Source organism: Chiloscyllium plagiosum, unplaced genomic scaffold, assembly GCF_037043375.1.
Source record: "Chiloscyllium plagiosum isolate Xiang-an unplaced genomic scaffold, Cpla_swu_hap1 HiC_scaffold_7, whole genome shotgun sequence".
Lineage (NCBI taxonomy): Eukaryota > Metazoa > Chordata > Chondrichthyes > Orectolobiformes > Hemiscylliidae > Chiloscyllium > Chiloscyllium plagiosum.
Genome location: NW_028270145.1, coordinates 65269473 through 65289452, shown reverse-complemented (window position 1 = coordinate 65289452; position 19980 = coordinate 65269473). Strand labels below are relative to the sequence as shown.

Below are 19980 nucleotides of genomic sequence, written 5' to 3'. Positions count from 1 at the left end.
GTACTCCTTTTCCTTGCCAAAATCCTTTGATCCTCCCATCTGGAGTAGAGATTCCCAAGCTCTTTTGCTGAACTCAATTGTTGTGAGAAGCAGAGTAAGACTTACTAATTAATGCTCTCTGGGTAGAATTTCATTCAGTAAAAGTGTCCCTGGCCCCCTCCATTTTGGGTTGTTTTATTGTTTCTCTCTCCTTTATTCTCACACCGTTCTTCCTTCTTTTCTGATTGTTTTTGCTGACTGATTGCAGCTGGCTTATCAAGTGGACATTCTGATACAAGGACAGGACCTGAAATGTTAACTCTAGTTTCTTTCTCAATCACAGCTACAAGATCTGCATTCTTTGTTAGCTTTTAAGTTTTCCAGTACTACGGAATTTTGTTTGTGGAAAACAATACATTGGCTTATCCAATAAAGTTATCTTTCACACTTTTAAAACTTGGTAACAAGTGAATGAAATAGTTGTCAGTTTCATCATATTTTCACAAAATTAAACTTCTCCTGCAAATTACTGAGAAATACATTTCTTGCAGTGACAGTCTAATTTCAGCTTTCTTACAACTGAAATCAGCACACTCCAGGATACCAAAATGTGGATCAAAGTTTCTTCTGTGACAATCATTCACAAACGATTGGGCTTCAGATTGGTATGACAGGTCGGCGCAACATCAAGGGCCGAAGGGCCTGTACTGCGCTGTAATGTTCTATGTTCTATGATAGTGAAGTTGCTGAATGGGGATGGGTGAGTGAGGTAACTAGTTACTGTGAAGGAATTGTTTGTTCATATAGAACCAAGGCAGAAATAGGTTGAGTAAATTGTAGCCTCCCTACCACTTAGTGTAACCAAAAGTGGAAGAATGCATTTGTTGTCTCTGCGCCTTTCTCTTGCTCCTGAGCTTCTTAGCTGCTGGCTTCCTCATAACTTGTAAGTTTGTGCAACATGCAACCACAGTTTTTGACAGGCATTAGCTGGCTAATGCAGAGTCTTTCCAGTGTAATCCATTTAGAGGGAGCTGGGTGCAGACTGTCTTATATTCCTTGTGGCAGCATAGCTATCATTGTAGGACACGTGTAATGGTTCTGGGTAAGGATCATGAAGGGATAACCTTTAACATCAAAAGGTGTGGCGCTGGAAAAACACAGCTGGTCAAGCAGCATCCCAGGAGCAGGAGAGTTGACGTTTCGGACATAAGTCCCTCATCAGGAATGTCTTATGCTGGAGACATCGACTGTCCTGCTCCTTGGATGCTGCCTGACTGGCTGTGCTTTTCCAGTGCTGCACTTTTTGAATCTGATCTCCAGCATCTTCAGTCCTCACTCTCCCCGGGATAACCTTTAACACCCAGCAACTAACATTAGCTTGGCAAGGTAGGTTCAAGTACACTTAGCACAGAGAACTGATACAGGAATGAAGGAATCATGACTGCTGCCAGGATAATGGACTTTGAACAGCTTATATCACACATCAGTTACTCATTACATTTTTGCCTCAGAAAGTGCCCGTGTTTATGAGACACTTGCAAGAAAATGTTTAGAATGACTGTACTGCAAACTAGGAGGTTACATGTATCTTCAGTATCAGCCTGAAAGGAGCCAGATGAATAAAGGTGCTATCACTGGACACCTCAACAACTGTAGCCAGTGCAGTTCTAATCTGATTTTGTGATCACAGCATTAGCTACCTCAGTTGGCAGGTTTCGGTCACGTTCTTTGGAATAAAGGCATTTTGAGAATTGGTCATTCATGAAATTCAGATGAGAGAAATGCTCCCTAAAGACCTTCAACAGAAATGCACACCACTCCCTTCCACCCCACCCGACTGGGAATTCTTCTTCCCTCCTCCACCTCTTCTTTCAGCGGCTTATTCTGCTGTCTGTAGTTTCTCTTCATTTTCCCAATTAATCTCAATTTTCAGAGGAAGTTTTCCCAAGCCACCCATTTCAACATTCAGAATCAGCAAGACCACTCCCTGCAAAGTGTTCAAAATTTAAAAATCAGTATTCCAAAATTTATCCAATTCCACCACCAGCTAAAAGAAATAATCCCGCAACTAACATGTGAGTAGTTCATAATCCCTTTCAATGACACCGCTAAGACTGTCTTTCATCTAATTTCATGAGTGTGCTCAACTGTGTGCAAAGTTGGAGCAGTGTAGGAAGGAGTAAAGAATTTGGAAACAGCCCTGTTCATAACACAGTCCCTGCTCTGCATGCTGTTGGTGGTCGTTAGTTGCGTACATGCCTTTCATCAAAATGGCATGCACGCACTGCCAAATGTTCATGCCTTTCTCTGACCTTTATTGAGAGCATAAGGAAACTGTGTCTTATCTGAAAACAAACACTACAGGCTTATTTCTCACCTAACATTTGTGCTCTTTCATTTACACATCAGAGGCAATAAATTATGCACTTTAATTGCAGGTTTAGATTTCAGGACCTGTCACTCTGGCATTTATGACAAGTGAATATGCTCCTTGACCTTTGATATCTGTGATTAAAATGTCTTCAGTCTACAGGGTGGCCTTAAACAGAACAGATAGATTCAGACTATCGAAGACCCTGTAGTATTTGCTGTATTCTTCAATTTTATGGTTACATTGGAATTTATAATAAACATCTTTACCCAAAGAACAAACAGTATGAAGATATTACCATTAGTTGAGTGTTGATGGAAAAAAAATTATTGAACTTTTTAATCTTGTGATCATTAAGACATTATGCAAAAATACAAATTAAGGGAGAAAATCAACATTTCTAGTGCATGACAGGAGAGTGTTGATTGTTTGACGGTGGTCTGTGGTAGAGATGTTGCCATGGAGAATGCACCCATTAATACTGATTGAAAGTTAACTACCAGACTTTGTTTACATTTTAAACCACACAGGTTGACTGGTCAGGACATTGCCCTCAGAACTAAGCCAGTGATTGCCTGTCACCTGTTTTTATAGAATCCCACAGTGTGGGAGCAGGCCATTCAACCCATTGAATCCACACTGACCCTTCGAAGAGCACCCACCCAGACTCACCGCATCGATGTAACAAGACATATTTTGTGGTTAAGTCACCTTACCTGCACATCTTTAGACTGTGGGAGGAAATCATAGCACCCAGAGGAAACCCACAAGGAGAATGTACAAACTCCATACAGTCGCCTGAGGGTGGCATTGAACCCAGGTCCCCCGTGCTCTGAGCGTGCTGCCATGTTGAGTTGAAAAATGTGTGATTTTTCTAACTGCAAAGATCAGATCCCTGTTTAATAAAGTAAGTTCCAATCCATGCACATGTTGCAAGCTGCATGGCTGACAATCCTAAACTTTTTAGGTTAATTCCTTACACATTCGGGATTATCCAGCAAATGTTGTCCAATTACAGAGTCACATCTATTGTTGTAAGTTTTGCAAATGCAGCTTGGTTGGTAGAGTACTTTATTTGTTGCGATCAGTTATTTGCGACATGCTATTTGTTACAATCTGCCAGCCTTTAAAATGTATGGTCTACTTTCCCGGCATCGCAGTAACCACTGAAATTTGTATCACGCATTGCTCATTTGAGAGTCTGAGTGATAGGCAGAACCCACTTTTATGACTCCATAGCAGTATCCTGTTGGTAACAAGCATGTGTGTCCCAGCAGATTGGAAAAATACAACACTCCTATTCAAGGAATGAGGGAGACAAAGCAAGAAACAATTGGCAATTAGCCCATTGTCTGTCACAGGGAATTTTTTGTGTTAATAACAATACATTTAGAAAATTGCAATGCAGTCTTGCAAAGCCACATGTTTGATTAATTTATCAGAGTTCTTTGAAGATGTGTCAAACAGGGTGTATGGTTGGGAATCTGTTCTTGGAATTTTAAAAAAAAGCCTTCAGTAAAGTGTCACACAATGTAGGAACTCGTGGTTTTGGAGTCGCGTATTAGCATGGATGGAGGATTGATCAGCTACCAGGAAACAATATGAGATAAGTGGTTTGTTTTCGTGTTGGAGTGCCATGGGTGTAGACTGGGGCCTCAACTATGTCCAATCTATATTAATGCCTTGTATGAAGGGATCAATGTGTGGTCATAAAATTGGCAAATGATGGGTAGATAGATAGGGAAACAAATTGCACTGAAGAAATAAGAAATTTGCAAATGGATATGGGTAGGTTAGATGATGGCCAGAATTTGGCAGATGACGTTTTATATGGATAGTTGTGAGATTATCAATCTTGGTCAAAAGAATAATGAGGCCACTCATTATTTAAATGGAGAGAAACTCCAACATACTTTTGTGCAGACAGTATGGGTGAATTGGAGAAAACTAGTATGTATGTGTATTGGGTAACAAGGAGGAAACTTTGGCATATTTTGCTTAAGGAATGGGGTATAAAAGTAGGGAAGTAAAGCTCTACAAAGCATTAGTGAGACTGTCTGGAATACTGCATACAGATTTGGTCCCCTTGTAATGGAGGCAGTTCAGAGAAGGTTCACTAGATTAATTTTAGAGATGAAAGCCTTGTCTTAGGAGACATTACATTTTGGTCTATACTCACTAGAGTTTAGAAGAATGCGAGGAGACCTACTTGAGGCATGTAGGATGCTGAAGAGGATTGACCAATTAGATCTAAACAAGTAGATGTAGAATGGATTTTTCCCTTGTTGTTTAGATTAGATTAGATTAGATTAGATTACTTACAGTGTGGAAATAGGCCCTTCGGCCCAACAAGTCCACACCGCCCCGCCGAAGCGCAACCCACCCATACCCCTACATTTACCCCTTACCTAACACTACAGGCAATTTTAGCATGGCCAATTCACCTGACCTGCACATCTTTGACCTGCACATTTAGAATGAGAGGTCAAAGTTTTAGTCTAAAGTATGAGATTTAAAACAGAGATGAGGAGGAACTGTGTCTCTGAAAGGGTCAATAATCTGTGAATTCGCTATTGCAGAACATGATGGACGCTGATGCATTGGATAAATTTAAGGAGCAGATCAATGACTTTTGATTAGTAGTGGGTTAAAGGGTTATGGGAAACATTCAAGAAAGTGGAATAGATTAGATTAGATTACTTACAGTGCGGAAACAGGCCCTTCGACCCAACAAGTCCACACCGACCCTCCGCAGATTAACCCCACCCAGACCCATTCCTCTACATTTACCCCTTCACCTAACACTACAGGCAATTTAGCATGGCCAATTCACCTAACCTGCACATTTTTGGACTGTGGGAGGAAACCGGAGCACCCAGAGGAAACCCACGCAGACTCAGGGAGAATGTGCAAACTCCACACAGACAGTTGCCTGAGGCAGGAATTGAACCCGGGTCTCTGGCACTGTGAGGCAGCAGTGCTAACCACTGTGTCACCATGCCGCCAATAGAGGCCAAGATGATTTCAGCCATAATCATACTAAATGGCAGAGCAGGTTTGAAAGGCTGAATTACCTATTCCTCCTTGTTCTTGTGTTAAGAGAAATCAAAGACCCTCTGCATCTTAAGCTATTCATTACAATAATGCCAATTTAATCTAGTCTAATCACATTTTCATTATTTTTGTCAGTAGTTTATGTCTGAGTCAACAATATTTTTGTTGATTATTGGTAAGAAATTGTGTCCAATCTCAGAATATTGTTATAATCCATGGAATGTGTACATTGATGGCCAGGCCAAAATTTATTGTCCAGAGGCAGTTAAAAGTTAACCACATTGCAATGAGTCTGAAGTCACATGCATGCCAGACGAAATAAGGAAAGTAGACTTCCTTCCCTAAGGGACATTACTGAACCAGATTTTTTTTTATGGTAATCAATAATTATCACACAGTCGTCATTGGACGAGCTTTTAATGCCAGATTTTTATTGAATTCAAATGTTACCATCTCCTATGGTAGTATTTGAAAACATGTCCTCCGAATATTCACCGAGGATTTTGAATTATTAGTCTAGTGACATTACCACCCTGGCACTGCTTCCATGATGACATTGATACATACATTCTTGCTGCCTAATTTAGCCCATAACTCGGAAAGAAATCGCATACAAAATCTAAACACCGATCAAGCGATAATGTCTGTATGTGTTTATCTGATAGAAGTGAAGAATGGGTCAGTGTTTATAAAGATTTGAAGTGCATTGGAGGTTAGAATAATATGAATATAAAAGAAATGTTGCATCAGTCTCTGAGGACCACCAATAAATTGTTGTTTTGGTTTATTTCTATAGTTAACATTGTAGTTTTACTTTGTTCTCGTAGGTTTGAACAAGCATTCATTAATAGTCTGATCAGTAATTTTGCCAGAGAAGGCCACAAAAACTTCTGGATAGGTCTTCAGGATAGAAATCAGACTGAAAAATATACCTGGTTACTGGCAAATGATAAGAATGCACCAGTTTCCTTCACAAATTGGAATAAAAATCAACCAGGTAGATAATTAAAGAAAATTTACTGCATTTCTTTATTTTGAATTACATTGTTTAACTTTTCCCTTTATCATTTTATAAATATTTATGTTAATATTTAAGCAGAAAGACTAAGTTAGGGATTTGAAACTTTTCCTCATTTTAAAGTGGAAGAGAATATGGCATTTAAGACATTGTTTAGTATCCTTAGTGAATTCCCTTCTTTGTTTTTCAGCTCATTCAGGTGGTTGTGTTGCACTGGTCAGAGTTAAATCTCATATCCTTTGGGAAGTTAAAGACTGTAAAACCTTCAAAGCAATGTCTTTGTGTGAACAAAAAGTTGCATCTGCTCCACGATCAAAATCCTTCCCTGATCAAGCCATGAAGGCTAAAGCTAAATGTCATTTTGGATGGGAGTCCAGCCCAGATCTTCTGAATTGCTTCAAGGTGAAAAGCTTTACTCTCCACTTGGAAAAGATAAGCAAAAACTGTTTTTTTATTTATACCTTCAGTATTGTCAGTAGCAGAAGACTTAAATTTGAGCTTTTTACTAACGTTTACATGTTATATTAAATCAAATTACATGTTATATCAAAACAAATTCTAATCCTCAGCATTTCAAATCGACTCAGCAAAGGTGAGTGCTCTTTATGAATAGTTGAAGTGGCTTGCAGTTAAAGTAATGGTGTACTATATTTATTTTTTCTGAAGAATTCTCTAATTTACAAAAAGATGCTTAAAATTACTGATATTTTAAGAACTTGTTACATTCAGTAGTGTTTGTTGAATGAATTATGCTAGGTTTTTCTGAAATAGCTGTCACATAATTAATTGTCCCTGAAGACCATAAGGCTATCTGAAGCAAACTCTCTGGGTGGAATCTTGTGCTGCCCCAGGGAGGGAACCAGTGTGGGTGAGGGACATTAATTGTGAGGGAGGCCAAAACTCAGATTCCTGATGACCAAAAAAAAGTTTGCAATTAAGTTCTTGGAACTAAAGTTAGATTGAGTTTCACGCTGGCAAGCCATTTTGCATGTATTTGCATGTCAGGCATGCTCATTAAAAGGCCAAATTGTTATTTATTCTCCTTCGCAACTAAGTTCTACTTATGTGAAGAGAAACGTACTTTGATTCAGGACTGTGTAAAAGGCAGATAGGGGAGGTGAATTGAACAAGTTAGACTGAGGCTGCTGCTTTGTCCTCTTTGGTGACCACAATTTCCCCTCCCACATGGTCAACAATGCCTTCCTCGCATCTCGTCCACTTCCCGCACCTCTGCCCTTGAACCCCACCTCTCCAACCGTAACAAGGATAGAATACCCCTCATCCTCACCTCCCATCACACTAATCTATGGATACAGCACATTGTCCTCTGCCATTTCTGTAACCTACAATCAGATCCCACCAGTAGAGATATATTTCCCTCCCCACCCCTATCAGCATTCCGCAGAGACCATTCCCTCCGTGACTCCTTTGTCAGGTCCACGTCCCCCACCAACCCACTCTCCACTCCTGGCACCTTCCCTTGCTGTCACAAGAGGTGTAAAACCTGTGCCCACACCTCCCCCCTCAGTTCCATCCAAGGCCCCAAAGGATTCTTTCACATCCGGCAGAATTTCCCGCACATCCAAACGGTGTCCGTTGCTCTCGATGTGCTCTCCTCTACATTGGGAAGATAGTACGCCAACTCGTGGAATGTTTACGGGAATATCTCTGGGACACACGCACCAAACAACACCGCCGCCCTGTGGCTGACCACTTCAACTCCCACTCCGCCAAGGACATGCAAATCCTGAGCTGCCTCCACCACAAAATCCAAGCCACCTGACACCTGAAGAAAGAACGTCTCATCTTCCACCTTGGGACCCTCCAACCATACGGCATCAACTTTACCAGTTTCCTCATCTCCCCTTCCCTCACCTCATCCCAGATCCAACCCTCCAACTCAGCACAGCTCTCTTGACCTGTCCTACTGACCTTGTTCATTCTATTTCCCACCTCACCGCTCCACCCTCCACTCCGAACTATCACTATCACCCTCCACCTTAATCTGTCTATCGCCTTCCCAGCTATCCCACCGTCCTATTTATCTCTCAGCAACCCTCCCATTCCTGATGAAGGGCTTATGCCTGAAATATCAATTCTCCTGTTCCTTGGATCCTGTCTGACCTGCTGTTCTTTTCTAGCACCACACTTTTCAGCTCTGATCTCCACCGTCTGCAGTCCTCACTTTCTCTTGTTTGGCGAGCCTTCACTTGGGCTGTCCGATGGTTGCGATCAGGTGGTGTTAGTCTAAATTGTGAGGTGCATGGAGGATAATCAATGGAGAGAGGCTGGGGTGTTAGGGATATGGGTCAAGGAAGCTGGCATAATGTGGAAAACTGTCTAGCCAAAAATAGAAGCCTCTCTTGAGAAGGAAGGCATGCTGACTGGAGAATAGTTGAAGGACCAGATGGTTTAGGTGCCAGCATCCACTCTGAGAGCCCAAGTGATTCTTCTCATTTGCAGAACATAAAGGTTTATCCAGGCATCCTTTTTAAATGTTAGTTCTTCAAACCCATAAGATAAAGGTGGGAATGTCGACTTGGTGCCTATTCCACCACACGATTCTCTGTGCTCCTCATGTGCAAAGGTAATGAGCTGACAGTCATGAGAAAAGCTGACCCATCCCCATCACTTCCACTCCTACCGCAGAACATGTATCCCAGAAGAGTTTTCTCAGAATGGTAGAGGATAATAGAGAAAGACAGTTAAGGAAAGCAATAGTAGGGAAAGAGTACATGGGAAGAGATGAAATAAAAAAAGGAGAGGATGAGAAGGAAATATGGGAAAACAACCACCTTGCAGGAAAAAAATCAAGCACAATATTTGGAGATGGGCAATAAATGTGGCATTTCTGGCATCACCCTCATCCTGAGCCCCAAAAAATTAGCTCCAAAACCATCTTTACAGTTTTGTGTCGAAAAGTGTGGTGCTGGAAAAGCACATCCAGTCAGGCAGCATCCAAGGAGCAGGAGAGTTGACATTTTGAGCATAAGCTCTTCATCAGGAATTCACCATTCCTGAAGAAGAACTGATGCTCGAAATGTCAACTCTCCTCCTCCTCGGATGCTGCCTGACCGACTGTGCTTTTCCAGCACCACACATTTCAACTCTGATCTCCAGCATCTACAGTCCTCACTTTCTCCCTGTTACAGTTTTGTGGCAAGTTCAAACATGTGGCATGGCCCCCTTTTATTTGAAAACTGGACTTTTATTTCATTGGTCTATGATTATATTAATATAGAATTTCCATTCAAAGGTATTTCATCATGAGAAAGTGTTAAAGAAGAGAACTTGGGAAGAAGCGGAACAATTTTGTCAAGCATTTGGAGCTCATCTTGCAAGTTTCAGCCACTACAGCGAGGAAGTCTTTTTGAATGAAATTTTGGGATGGATGTTTGCCAGGTAAATTATGAAATAGTTATGTTTTTGAATGCAACTTAGATATCCAGTTTTTAAAAAAATAGTTTTTTTATAGATCATAATGCAATTTAAATTGAAAAATATCCCGCAGGTCAGGCACCATTGGTTTTTGGGACGATAAGCTATTGACATTTGTAACAACAGTTCACTTGAAATGTTATGTCTGCTTTTTGGTTCACAGATGCCACCTGTTCTGCTCAGTATTCCAGAGTTTAGTTCAGATTTCCAGCATCAGTATACTTTTGCTTTGCATTCTACACTTGTATGATCTAGAAAAACGAGGACAGCAGTTACATGGGAACACCATTGTCTGCAAGATTCCATCCAAGCTATATACCATCCTGACTTGGAACCAAATCGTAGTTTCTTCACTGTTGTGCGTTCAAAATCCTGCAACTCCATTTCCTAACAGCAGTGGCTCAGAAAGGCAACTCAGCTCCACCATCTCAATTTCAGTTAGGGTTGGCAATGCCCATTTCCCATTAACAAATTTGTAAATTCTTATATAGTATAAGACATAGGAGCGGAAGTAAGGCCATTTGGCCCATCGAGTCCACTTACCCGCATTCTCCCCGTAGCCCTTAATTCCTTGTGACGTCAAGAATTTATCAATTTCTGCCTTGAAGATATTTAGCATCCCACCCTCCACTGCACTCTGTGGCAATGAATTCCACAGGCCCAACACTCTCTGGCTGAAGAAATGTCTCCGCATTTCTGTTCTGAATTTACCCCCTCTAATTCTAAGGCTGTGTCCACGGGTCCTAGTCTCCTCGCCTAACGGAAACAATTTCCTAGCGTCCACCCTCTCCAAGCCATGTATTATCTTGTAAGTTTCTATTAGATCTCCCCTTAATCTTCTAAACTCCAATGAATACAATCCAGGATCCTCAGCCGTTCCTCATATGTTAGACCTACCATTCCAGGGATCATCCGTGTGAATCTCCGCTGGACACGCTCCAGTGCCAGTATGTCCTTCCTGAGGTGTGGGGACCAAAACTGGACACAGTACTCCAAATGGGGCCTAACCAGAGCTTTATAAAGTCTCAGTAGCACAATGGTGCTTTTATATTCCAACCCTTTTGAGATAATTGACAACATTGCATTCGCTTTCTTAATCACAGACTCAACCTGCATGTTTACCTTTAGAGAATCCTCAACGAGCACTCCCAGATCCCTCTGTACTTTGGCTTTACGAATTTTCTCACCGTTTAGAAAGTAGTCCATGCTTGTATTCTTTTTTCCAAAGTGCAAGACTTCGCATTTGCTCACATTGAATTCCATCAGCCATTTCCTGGACCACTCTTCCAAACTGTCTAGATCCTTCTGCAGCCTCCCCACTTCCTCAGTACTACCTGCTTGTCCACCTAACTTTGTATCATCGGCAAACTTGGCTAGAATGCCCCCAGTCCCTTCATCCAGATCATTAATATATAATGTGAACAGCTGCGGCCCCAACACTGAACCCTGCAGGACACCGCTTGTCACCGGCTGCCATTCCGAAAAAAAACCTTTTATCCCAACTCTCTGCCTTCTGTCAGACAGCCAATCCTCAATCCATACCAGTAGCTCACCTCGAACACCATGGGCCCTCACCTTGCTCAGCAGCCTCCCGTGTGGCACCTTATCAAAGGCCTTTTGGAAGTCTAGGTAGATAACATCCACTGGGTTTCCCTGGTCTAACCTACTTGTCACCTCTTCAAAGAACTCCAACAGGTTTGTCAGGCACGACCTCCCCTTACTAAATCCACGTTGACTTATTCTAATCCGACCCTGTTCTTCCAAGCATTTAGAAACCTCATCCTTAATGATGGATTCTAGAATTTTACCAACAACCGAGGTTAGGCTAATTGGCCTATAATTTTCTATCTTTTGCCTTGATCCTTTCTTGAACAAGGGGGTTACAACAGCGATCTTCCAATCATCCGGGACTTTCCCTGACTCCAGTGACTTTTGAAAGATCTCAACCAACGCCTCCGCTATTTCCTCAGCCACCTCCCTCAGAACTCTAGGATGTAGCCCATCGGGGCCAGGAGATTTATCAATTTTAAGACCATTTAGCTTTTCTAGCACTTTCTCTTTTGTAATGGCAACCATACTCAACTCAGCCCCCTGACTCCCTTTAATTGTTGGGATATTACTCATGTCTTCCCCTGTGAAGACTGATGCAAAGTACTTATTAAGTTCTCCTGCTATTTCCTTATCTCCCATCACTAGGCTTCCAGCATCAGTTTGAAGTGGCCCAATGTCTACTTTTGCCTGTCGTTTGTTTCTTATGTATTGAAAGAAACTTTTACTATTATTTCTAATATTACTGGCTAGCCTACCTTCATATTTGATCCTCTCCTTCCTTATTTCTCTCTTTGTTATCCTCTGTATGTTTTTGTAGCCTTCCCAATCTTCTGATTTCCCAGTGCTCTTGCCACTTTATAGGATCTCTCTTTTTCTTTGATAGATTTCCTGACTTCCTTTGTCAGCCATGGCTGTCTAATCCCTCCCTGGATAATCTTTCTCTTCTTGGGGATGAACCTCTGTACAGTGTCCTCAATTTTACCCACAAACTCCTGCCATTTTTGCTCTATTGTCTTCCCTGCTAGGCTCTGCTTCCAGTCTATTTTCGTCAGTTCCTCTCTCATGCCCTCATAATTACCTTTGTTTAACTGTAACACCATTACATCCGATTTTGCCTTCTCTCTTTCAAACTGCAGACTGAACTCTACCATATTATGATCGCTGCTTCCTAAGTGTTCCCTTACTTTAAGATTTTTTTATAAAGTCTGGTTCATTACATAGCACTAGGTCCAGAATAGCCTGCTCCCTTGTGGGCTCCATGACAAGCTGTTCCAAAAAGCCATCCTGTAAGCATTCCATGAATTCCCTTTCTTTGGATCCACTGGCAACATTATTTACCCAGTCCACCTGCATATTGAAGTCTCCCATGATCACTGTGACCTTGCCTTTCTGACATGCCTTTTCTATTTCCCGGTACATGTTGCGCCCCTGGTCCTGACCACTGTTAGGAGGTCTGTACATAACTCCCACTATGGTTTTTTTGCCTTTGTGGTTCCTCAATTCCACCCACACAGACTCCACATCATCCGACGCTATATCATTCAGTGCCATAGATTTAATTTTGTTGTTGACTAACAAGGCAACCCCGCCTCCTCTGCCCACCTCCCTGTCTTTTCGATAAGTTGAAAACCCTTGGATGTTTAATTGCCAGTCCTGACCCCCCCCCCCCCTGTAACCATGTCTCTGTGATGCCTACCACATCATAATCATTCACGATGATCTGTGCCATTACTTCGTCTGCTTTGTTACGAATGCTACGAGCATTCAGGTAAAGTGCCTTAATGTTAACTTTCTTATCATTAGAGATATTGGAAGTCATAAGATGTCCTAAGTTATCCTTCCTTTTTGCTGCATTCCCAGTCTGTCTCAAGTTTAAATCTGCCTGCACATATGCTATCTTGCTGCTTATCTTTCCATTTAACTCCATACTCCCTGTCGCTTTCACTTTCCCTTCCCCCCAACTCAGAAGTTTAAAGTCCTACTGACCACCCTATTTATCCTCTTTGCTAGAACATTGGTACCTGATCAGTTCAGGTGGAGACTGTCCCAACGGTACAGATCCCCCCCGGTTCCAAAACTGATGCCAATGCCCCATGAAGTGGAATCCCTCTTTCCCACACCAATCCCTTAGCCACTTGTTTACTTCCCTAATTTTCTTATCCCTATGCCAATTGGCACGTGGCTCGGGCAGTAATCCGGAGATTATGACCCTTGAGGACCTGTACTTCAATTTCCTTCCTAGTGCTCGATAATCCCCAAACAGGTCCTCCACCCTAGCTTTGCCTATGTTGTTAGTCCCAACGTGGACCACAACAACTGGATCCTCCCCCTCCCGCTCCAATATCCTTTCAAGCCGGTCAGAGATGTCCCGAACCCTGGCACTGGGTAGGCAACACACCATGCGAGACTCCCGATCCGGCTTGCAAAGGATACTATCTGTCCCCCTAATTATAGAATCCCCTATAACAACTACTTGTCTTTTTGCTCCCCCCTCTTGAATGGCCTTCTGCACCATGGTGCTGTGGTCAGCTGGCTCATCCTGTCTAGAGCCCTTTCTTTATGAGAAAGATCTAGTGGAAAGTAGCTGCATTTTATTTAAAATGCACAAAGTTGATAGCTGTGAAATTTCCTTTAACAATCCCAATCTTGAAAAAGAAATTTTTAAAAGCTAAATCAATCATTTGCAATGATTTTCAGGATAAACTCTAAACTGATTTTGGAAGTGCAGTTTTGCAACTTTGATTAAGACTTCTTGGAATCAGATTTATTTTAATTGCTTTCACGGCCTCCCAGCAGGGGATAAAGGGAATTTGTTGTTGGATCTGAGAAGTCGGCAGCAAAATAACCTGCCCCAGAGAGGAGAAAGTCATATACTTTTGAAAAACTGGTGAGAAAGCAATCATCTGGACCTTTATACTCCCATATATTTAAAATTTATATCACTGCCAAATGTCAAAGCAACACTTGCTGCAGAATATATTACTCTAGGAAAGATCTTTGGAATGACATGACACTATTGTGAAAACCTGGTTCATAATTCATAACTTTTTAGTGTATATCTTTAAAATGAGAGTTGGAACTTTTCAATATACTGGTAAGATAAACAGTAATCGTATCTAAGACAATTGGCAATATCAGATTCTGTTGATGTTGATTCATGATCAGAGCTGGAAAGGTAACACTATAAACAATTAGGAGTTTGCTTTTGCTGAGTAATGGTGCCAGTAAATCTGAAGTGTTTTCCTACCTTTGTTAGAAATATTTGGTTTTCCAGAATGATGGAAAGCATTGGAATTAAAAGGTGGTTTATTTGGATTTCTACCTGGTAATGGGCCACGTATGGTATGTTGCCTTAACTGTGGAACGTTGGTTGGAAGTCTATTTGGTTTAATTTATTAATTAAGCTAACAGAAGTAGACCTTTCAATTTAGATTTCATGAGGGGAAAGAAGCTGGAAGGTTTTCTGAAATCTACAGTCATCCTCAAAGCACTTTGTAGCAGAAAGCAATCTGCTTGAATAGTTAACTAAAGAGCTGTGAAGGAATTGTGGGAGCAGATTGGAAAAACAATGTCTATGCATGTCCAAAGCCAGGGCAAGAGAGCTGAAGAGTCCACGGTCTGAGAATTTTGAAGAAAACTGGAAAATCGCTTTACCAAAAGTTAATGGAAGGAACCACATGAAATTTGTACCTTGGGGATAAGGTGAAACAATGAAGAGAATTGAAGATAAATTCCAATTTCCAAATATGGCATACCTTTGAGTTGGTGATTTTATTAGATAAGGGAACTCTTGGGGAGGGGATTTAAAAAGTAAAACTATTTATAGCGTATCTATTTTATAAGCTATAGTACTAAGGTTCTAGTGCATGTTTTGTTTAATATATACATTGTCATCAGTAATCACTCACAAATGAGTATCATTGTCCACCTAGAAAATACTTTGTCGCTGCTCATGGGTTCTGTGTGTCCTTGTGTGACTGATGAGCCTAATCCTGGAGCCACACCCCTGACCACACATTTGGCAGATGTTAATGGAAGATGGAACAGGTCCTTTGCCTTGAGATCATTGGCAGAGTCGCTAGCACTGCTGCCTCCCAGTGCCAGGGACCTGGGTTCGATTCTACCCTCGGGGCAACTGGCCGTGTGGAGTTTGCACAGTCTCCCTGTGTATGTGTGGGTTTCTTCTGGTTGCTCCTGTTTCCTCCCACAGTCCAAAGATGTGCAGTTTAGGTGAATTGGCCATGCTAAATTGGCAGTAGTGTCCAGGGATGTGTGGGTTTGGTGCATAATCAGGAGAAATGTTAAGTAATAGGGTGGGGGAATGGGTCTAGGTGGGATCATCCTTGAAGGGTCGGTGTGGACTTGTTGGGCCAAATGGCCTGTTTCCACACTGTGGGGATTCTATGATTCCTTCGGTTCCTTTTCCATACTTGCTCTTGTTGATGGATATTCTTAAAGAATTGTGTCCCTTCATACAGGAATTTCCTCCAAGTCAGTATCTTCTGAATGCGGATCACCCATGCATTGACATCTATGTTGTATTTCTTGAGGGAAATCTTCAGAGAGTCTTTGAAATGTGTCCTTTATCCTTCTGTTGTTAGAGTGCATTTCTGAGCTGGGTGAAGAGGATTTGCTGTGGCAGTTGGAATCCAGCATTTTAATCATGTGCCTGGCTCGGTGGAGCTGGTTTCAGATGATCACAGGGAGAAAGTAAGGACTGCAGATGCTGGAGATCAGAGTTGCGAGTGTGGTGCTGGGAAAGCACAGCACATCAGGCAGCATCTGAGGAACAGGAGAATTTACGTTTCAGGAATAAGCCTTTCATCAGGAATGAGGCTTGTTCCAGGACCACACTCTTGACTTCAGATGACCATAGCCTTGATGCTTCAAGAATATTGATGCCAGTACACCTGTCCTCCCAAATGATGGGGAGAATCCATCTCAAACAGCATTAATGGTGACATTTTCAAAGGTCTTCACATTCTCTCTCTCTCTCTCTGTCTCACATACATATATATGTACGCATGCGCACACACTGTTTATTTTTGTAACAAAATGTTGACTATGATCTTTGTAACACTCCAGTATACAAGGTTTTTGGGCACGTATGCCCAAATTATTTCAATTAGAAAAGCCTGGAAGTACCCATATAAATGAGATGGTAGTGGTCAGGGGACTGCTAATATATCAAGTCCAGAAAGAACACCAAGATTTTTAATAGCTCTATAACGCAAATAAACTTAGTTGGGAAATAAGTTAGCCTAGAATTTTGTTTATATATGTTCTAGGGAAGAAGAAAGATGGTTTTGGATTGGATTTAACAAAAGGAATCCATCTTCTGTCGGCTCCTGGGCTTGGAGTGATGGCACTGGGGTAAGTAACTCCAATTTATTTCTATGCCATTAATGTTCCCAGCATATTTCCAGTTAATTTACACTGTATATTATTTTTGCAATTCTGTGTGTATGATTTGATTCTCTTAAGAATTTTTTTCCCTTGAGCTGAAGGATAGAAATAGATAGAAGAAAAAAGACATTGGAGCCATCAAATAAAAACAGACAGTTTTGGAAGGTAATGGCCTATTAATTGAAGGGTTGGAAGAAAGAGCTTGCATGTGTATGGGATGTTTCTTTCACACCCTCAGAACCACACAATTTCTTCAGTGTTAAATGGAGCATAATATCATGGAGGAATTGATGTTCTTGTTGGTGTTCCTTCCCCTTTACAGTTCAAAACTCTTAATTCAATGGTGTCACTGTGGAACACATTTTTCTTTTGCTTCATCTATCCAGCTCTGTTTCCTGCAGTCTTCATCCATTACCTTAATTACTGTAATAAAACCAATGTTGTTAAGAAGTACTCAGCAAATCAGGTCGTACTTGTGGCAGAGAGAGCAGAGTTAACATTTCAGGTCAAATGTTTCATTAAAGTTTACAATAATTACAGTTGGTGTAGCTTGCTCTTTCTTAGTATTGATTTAGAAATTTAGCCCATCTTTCTTGTTTCACATTCTATGAATCTATCTCATGCCTTATCATCCTCTTTTCATGTTCACTCAAATGATAGTTATACTTTGGTCTTCAGGACCTTCTAAGGATATGTTTTTTTTAAGTCTGTTAATTCCACTATGTATTGCATTTTTTTAAAAAACTTATAGCCAGACTTTATCATACTTCTTTGTAGAAAATTTGATCTGTTTCAGTGTTCGCAAAATGAAGAGTCAATTCCAACTTGTGCATTTCAGTTGAGGTTGAGTCATTAACCTTGATGATAAAAAGATGGCAGGAATATGAATGACCTTTACATTCAGTGTCTTGATACGTGCTCAGTAAAGACACATTCAATGTAATGATCATTGTTTGACACTAAATATGAACAAACCTTTGATTTAGTGCTTCCCAAACTGTTTTAAACAAATGTCTACCAAAGAAACCAACTACATAGCTGACAGCAGAATTTACAAAAGGAAACAACAGATTGTGGGACCACCAAAGAAAATGGGAGTTAGACTTTTCAAAGAGCATGAGCTTTCAAAAGAAGGCAGAAGAAGGGGATCATAACATAATCCATAAAATTATTTCCAAAAGAAGATGTTTTCAAGGCTCTAAAACAAAAATGCACCCAAAAATGAAAAATTAATTCACTGGTTGTTGTTAAATGTTCGTTCGGAATATCCTTGCCACCATAGATGATGACTGCACCAGTGTGGTTTGTATGGATTATTAAATCAATGGACCAATTTGTTGAATCATCAGGAGAGCTTATCAAAATATTTATAACTGAAAGTAATTGGAATATGATTTTATTTGGCATCCTACCCTCTGTACAGAGGAACCTCGATTATCCAAACGACACAGGTGGGGAGTATTTCGTTTGGTTGATCAAATTCCTGATACTCGAATGCCGGATAACATAGATTAGCCAAGCTTCGAGACCTTGCGATCTTTTCAGATAATCTGATATTCAGATAATCAAATGCCGGATAATTGAAGTTCCTCTGTAATTCCGTGATTTTAATTTTTCAAGCATTTTAATGGAAACATTTGGTTAAGCCACTTTTGGAATATTGTGTGCAATTCTGGTCTCCCTCCTATAGGAATGATGTTGTGAAACTTGAAAGGCTTCAGAAAAGATGTACAAAGATGTTCCAAGGGTTGGAAGATTTGAGCTATAGGGAGAGGCTGAATAGGCTGGGGCTGTTTTCCCTGGAGCATTGAAGGCTGAGGGGTGACCTTATAGAGGTTTATAAAATCATGATGGGCATGGATAGGGTAAATAGACAAAGTATTTTTCCTAGGGTGAGAGAGTCTAGAACTGGAAGCCATAGGTTTAGGGTGTGAGGGGAAAGATTTAAAAGGGACCTTTTAAAGGGCAACTATTTCACACAAAGGGTTGTGCGTGTGTGGATTGAGCTGCCAGATGAAGTGGTGGAGGCTGGTATATTTACAACATTTCAAAGGCATCTGGATAAGTCTTTGAATAAGAAGAATTTAGAGGGATATGGGCCAAATGCTGGCAAATGGGATTAGGTTTACTTAGTATATCTGGTCTGCATGGACGAGTTGGACCAAAGGTTCTGTTTCCGTGCTGTACATCTCTATGACTCTATTTAATTTGTTTAATTTTTTGTGCTCAATTTAATCATTCACACTAGGCTATGTCATTATTTAATTCCTTTAGCTAAATGTGAATAATATGATCAAATGTATATTTTTCACACACAGCTATGCAAATCTATAGGTTCAACATTATTCTAACTCTAGCACATGATATTATGCATGCATTTTTCACCAAATACACCATTGCTGAACAAGCAAAATGACAAGTTAATCAGTATGAACAAATCAATGAGGAACATTTGAAAGAAAAACTGTAATGTCTTGGATTTCCAACCTGCAGCTATCATGAAAAACTAAACTGTTGTATTATCTCTTGGTTTCTAGGTTGTTTCTTTGTTTTCACTTGATAGAGACAAAGATGATGATGTCAGAATTTGTGCTGCATACAAATTTGATAAAACCATTGCACCTTTTCGTTGTGATGAAAAGCTGGGATGGGTTTGTAAAATGCCAAAAGGTAAATGCTTTGGTTTTATTTAAATGTGAAAAAGTTATTATTTTGCCTAATAATGGAATGTGTGCAGTGAACATTTAATTGATTAATCAATTGTTTTATTTAGGAGCTGAACTGAAAAAACCAGACTGGTACATTGATGGTAAGCAAAAGTAGCAGTAAATGCTCAAGTAATGTGAACAATAATTGCCTGTAAAGCAATAAGTATTTCGTGAAACTGTTGATTCACTTCATTATCCCCATAGTGACAGAACCATTGACAGAACCAAGGTTGACTTGTGTGCTATCCACTGAGGTAAAACAGGACCTGACCAGTTTTATGTTTTACCTTTTCTTTCACAAACTGTACATGAAGAGCTGATAAACCTATCCTGAAAAGAGAAGCCTGAATTTCAGCCTCCTTAGATTGACTTAGGTTTCTTGCCTAAGAGTTAATTCCAACGGTGCCAAGAAAAAAATCTTTTAATGGAGAGAAAATCTTCCTTTTTTTCTATAC

At 40.7% G+C, this 19980-nt stretch overlaps 1 protein-coding gene across 2 annotated transcripts in view; it reads left to right on the top strand.

Moving 5' to 3' along the window:
* The window catches only part of pla2r1 (phospholipase A2 receptor 1), a 162452-nt gene that overhangs the window by 88261 nt on the left and 54211 nt on the right, over positions 1 to 19980 (top strand). For both annotated transcript variants that reach the window (XM_087989096.1, XM_043693844.2), the window contains exons 11-16: positions 6232 to 6401; positions 6613 to 6824; positions 9679 to 9824; positions 16700 to 16784; positions 19355 to 19487; positions 19591 to 19626. In XM_087989096.1, coding sequence (XP_087845222.1) covers positions 6232 to 6401; positions 6613 to 6824; positions 9679 to 9824; positions 16700 to 16784; positions 19355 to 19487; positions 19591 to 19626 — 782 coding nt within the window. The remainder of the gene's footprint in view (positions 1 to 6231; positions 6402 to 6612; positions 6825 to 9678; positions 9825 to 16699; positions 16785 to 19354; positions 19488 to 19590; positions 19627 to 19980) is intronic.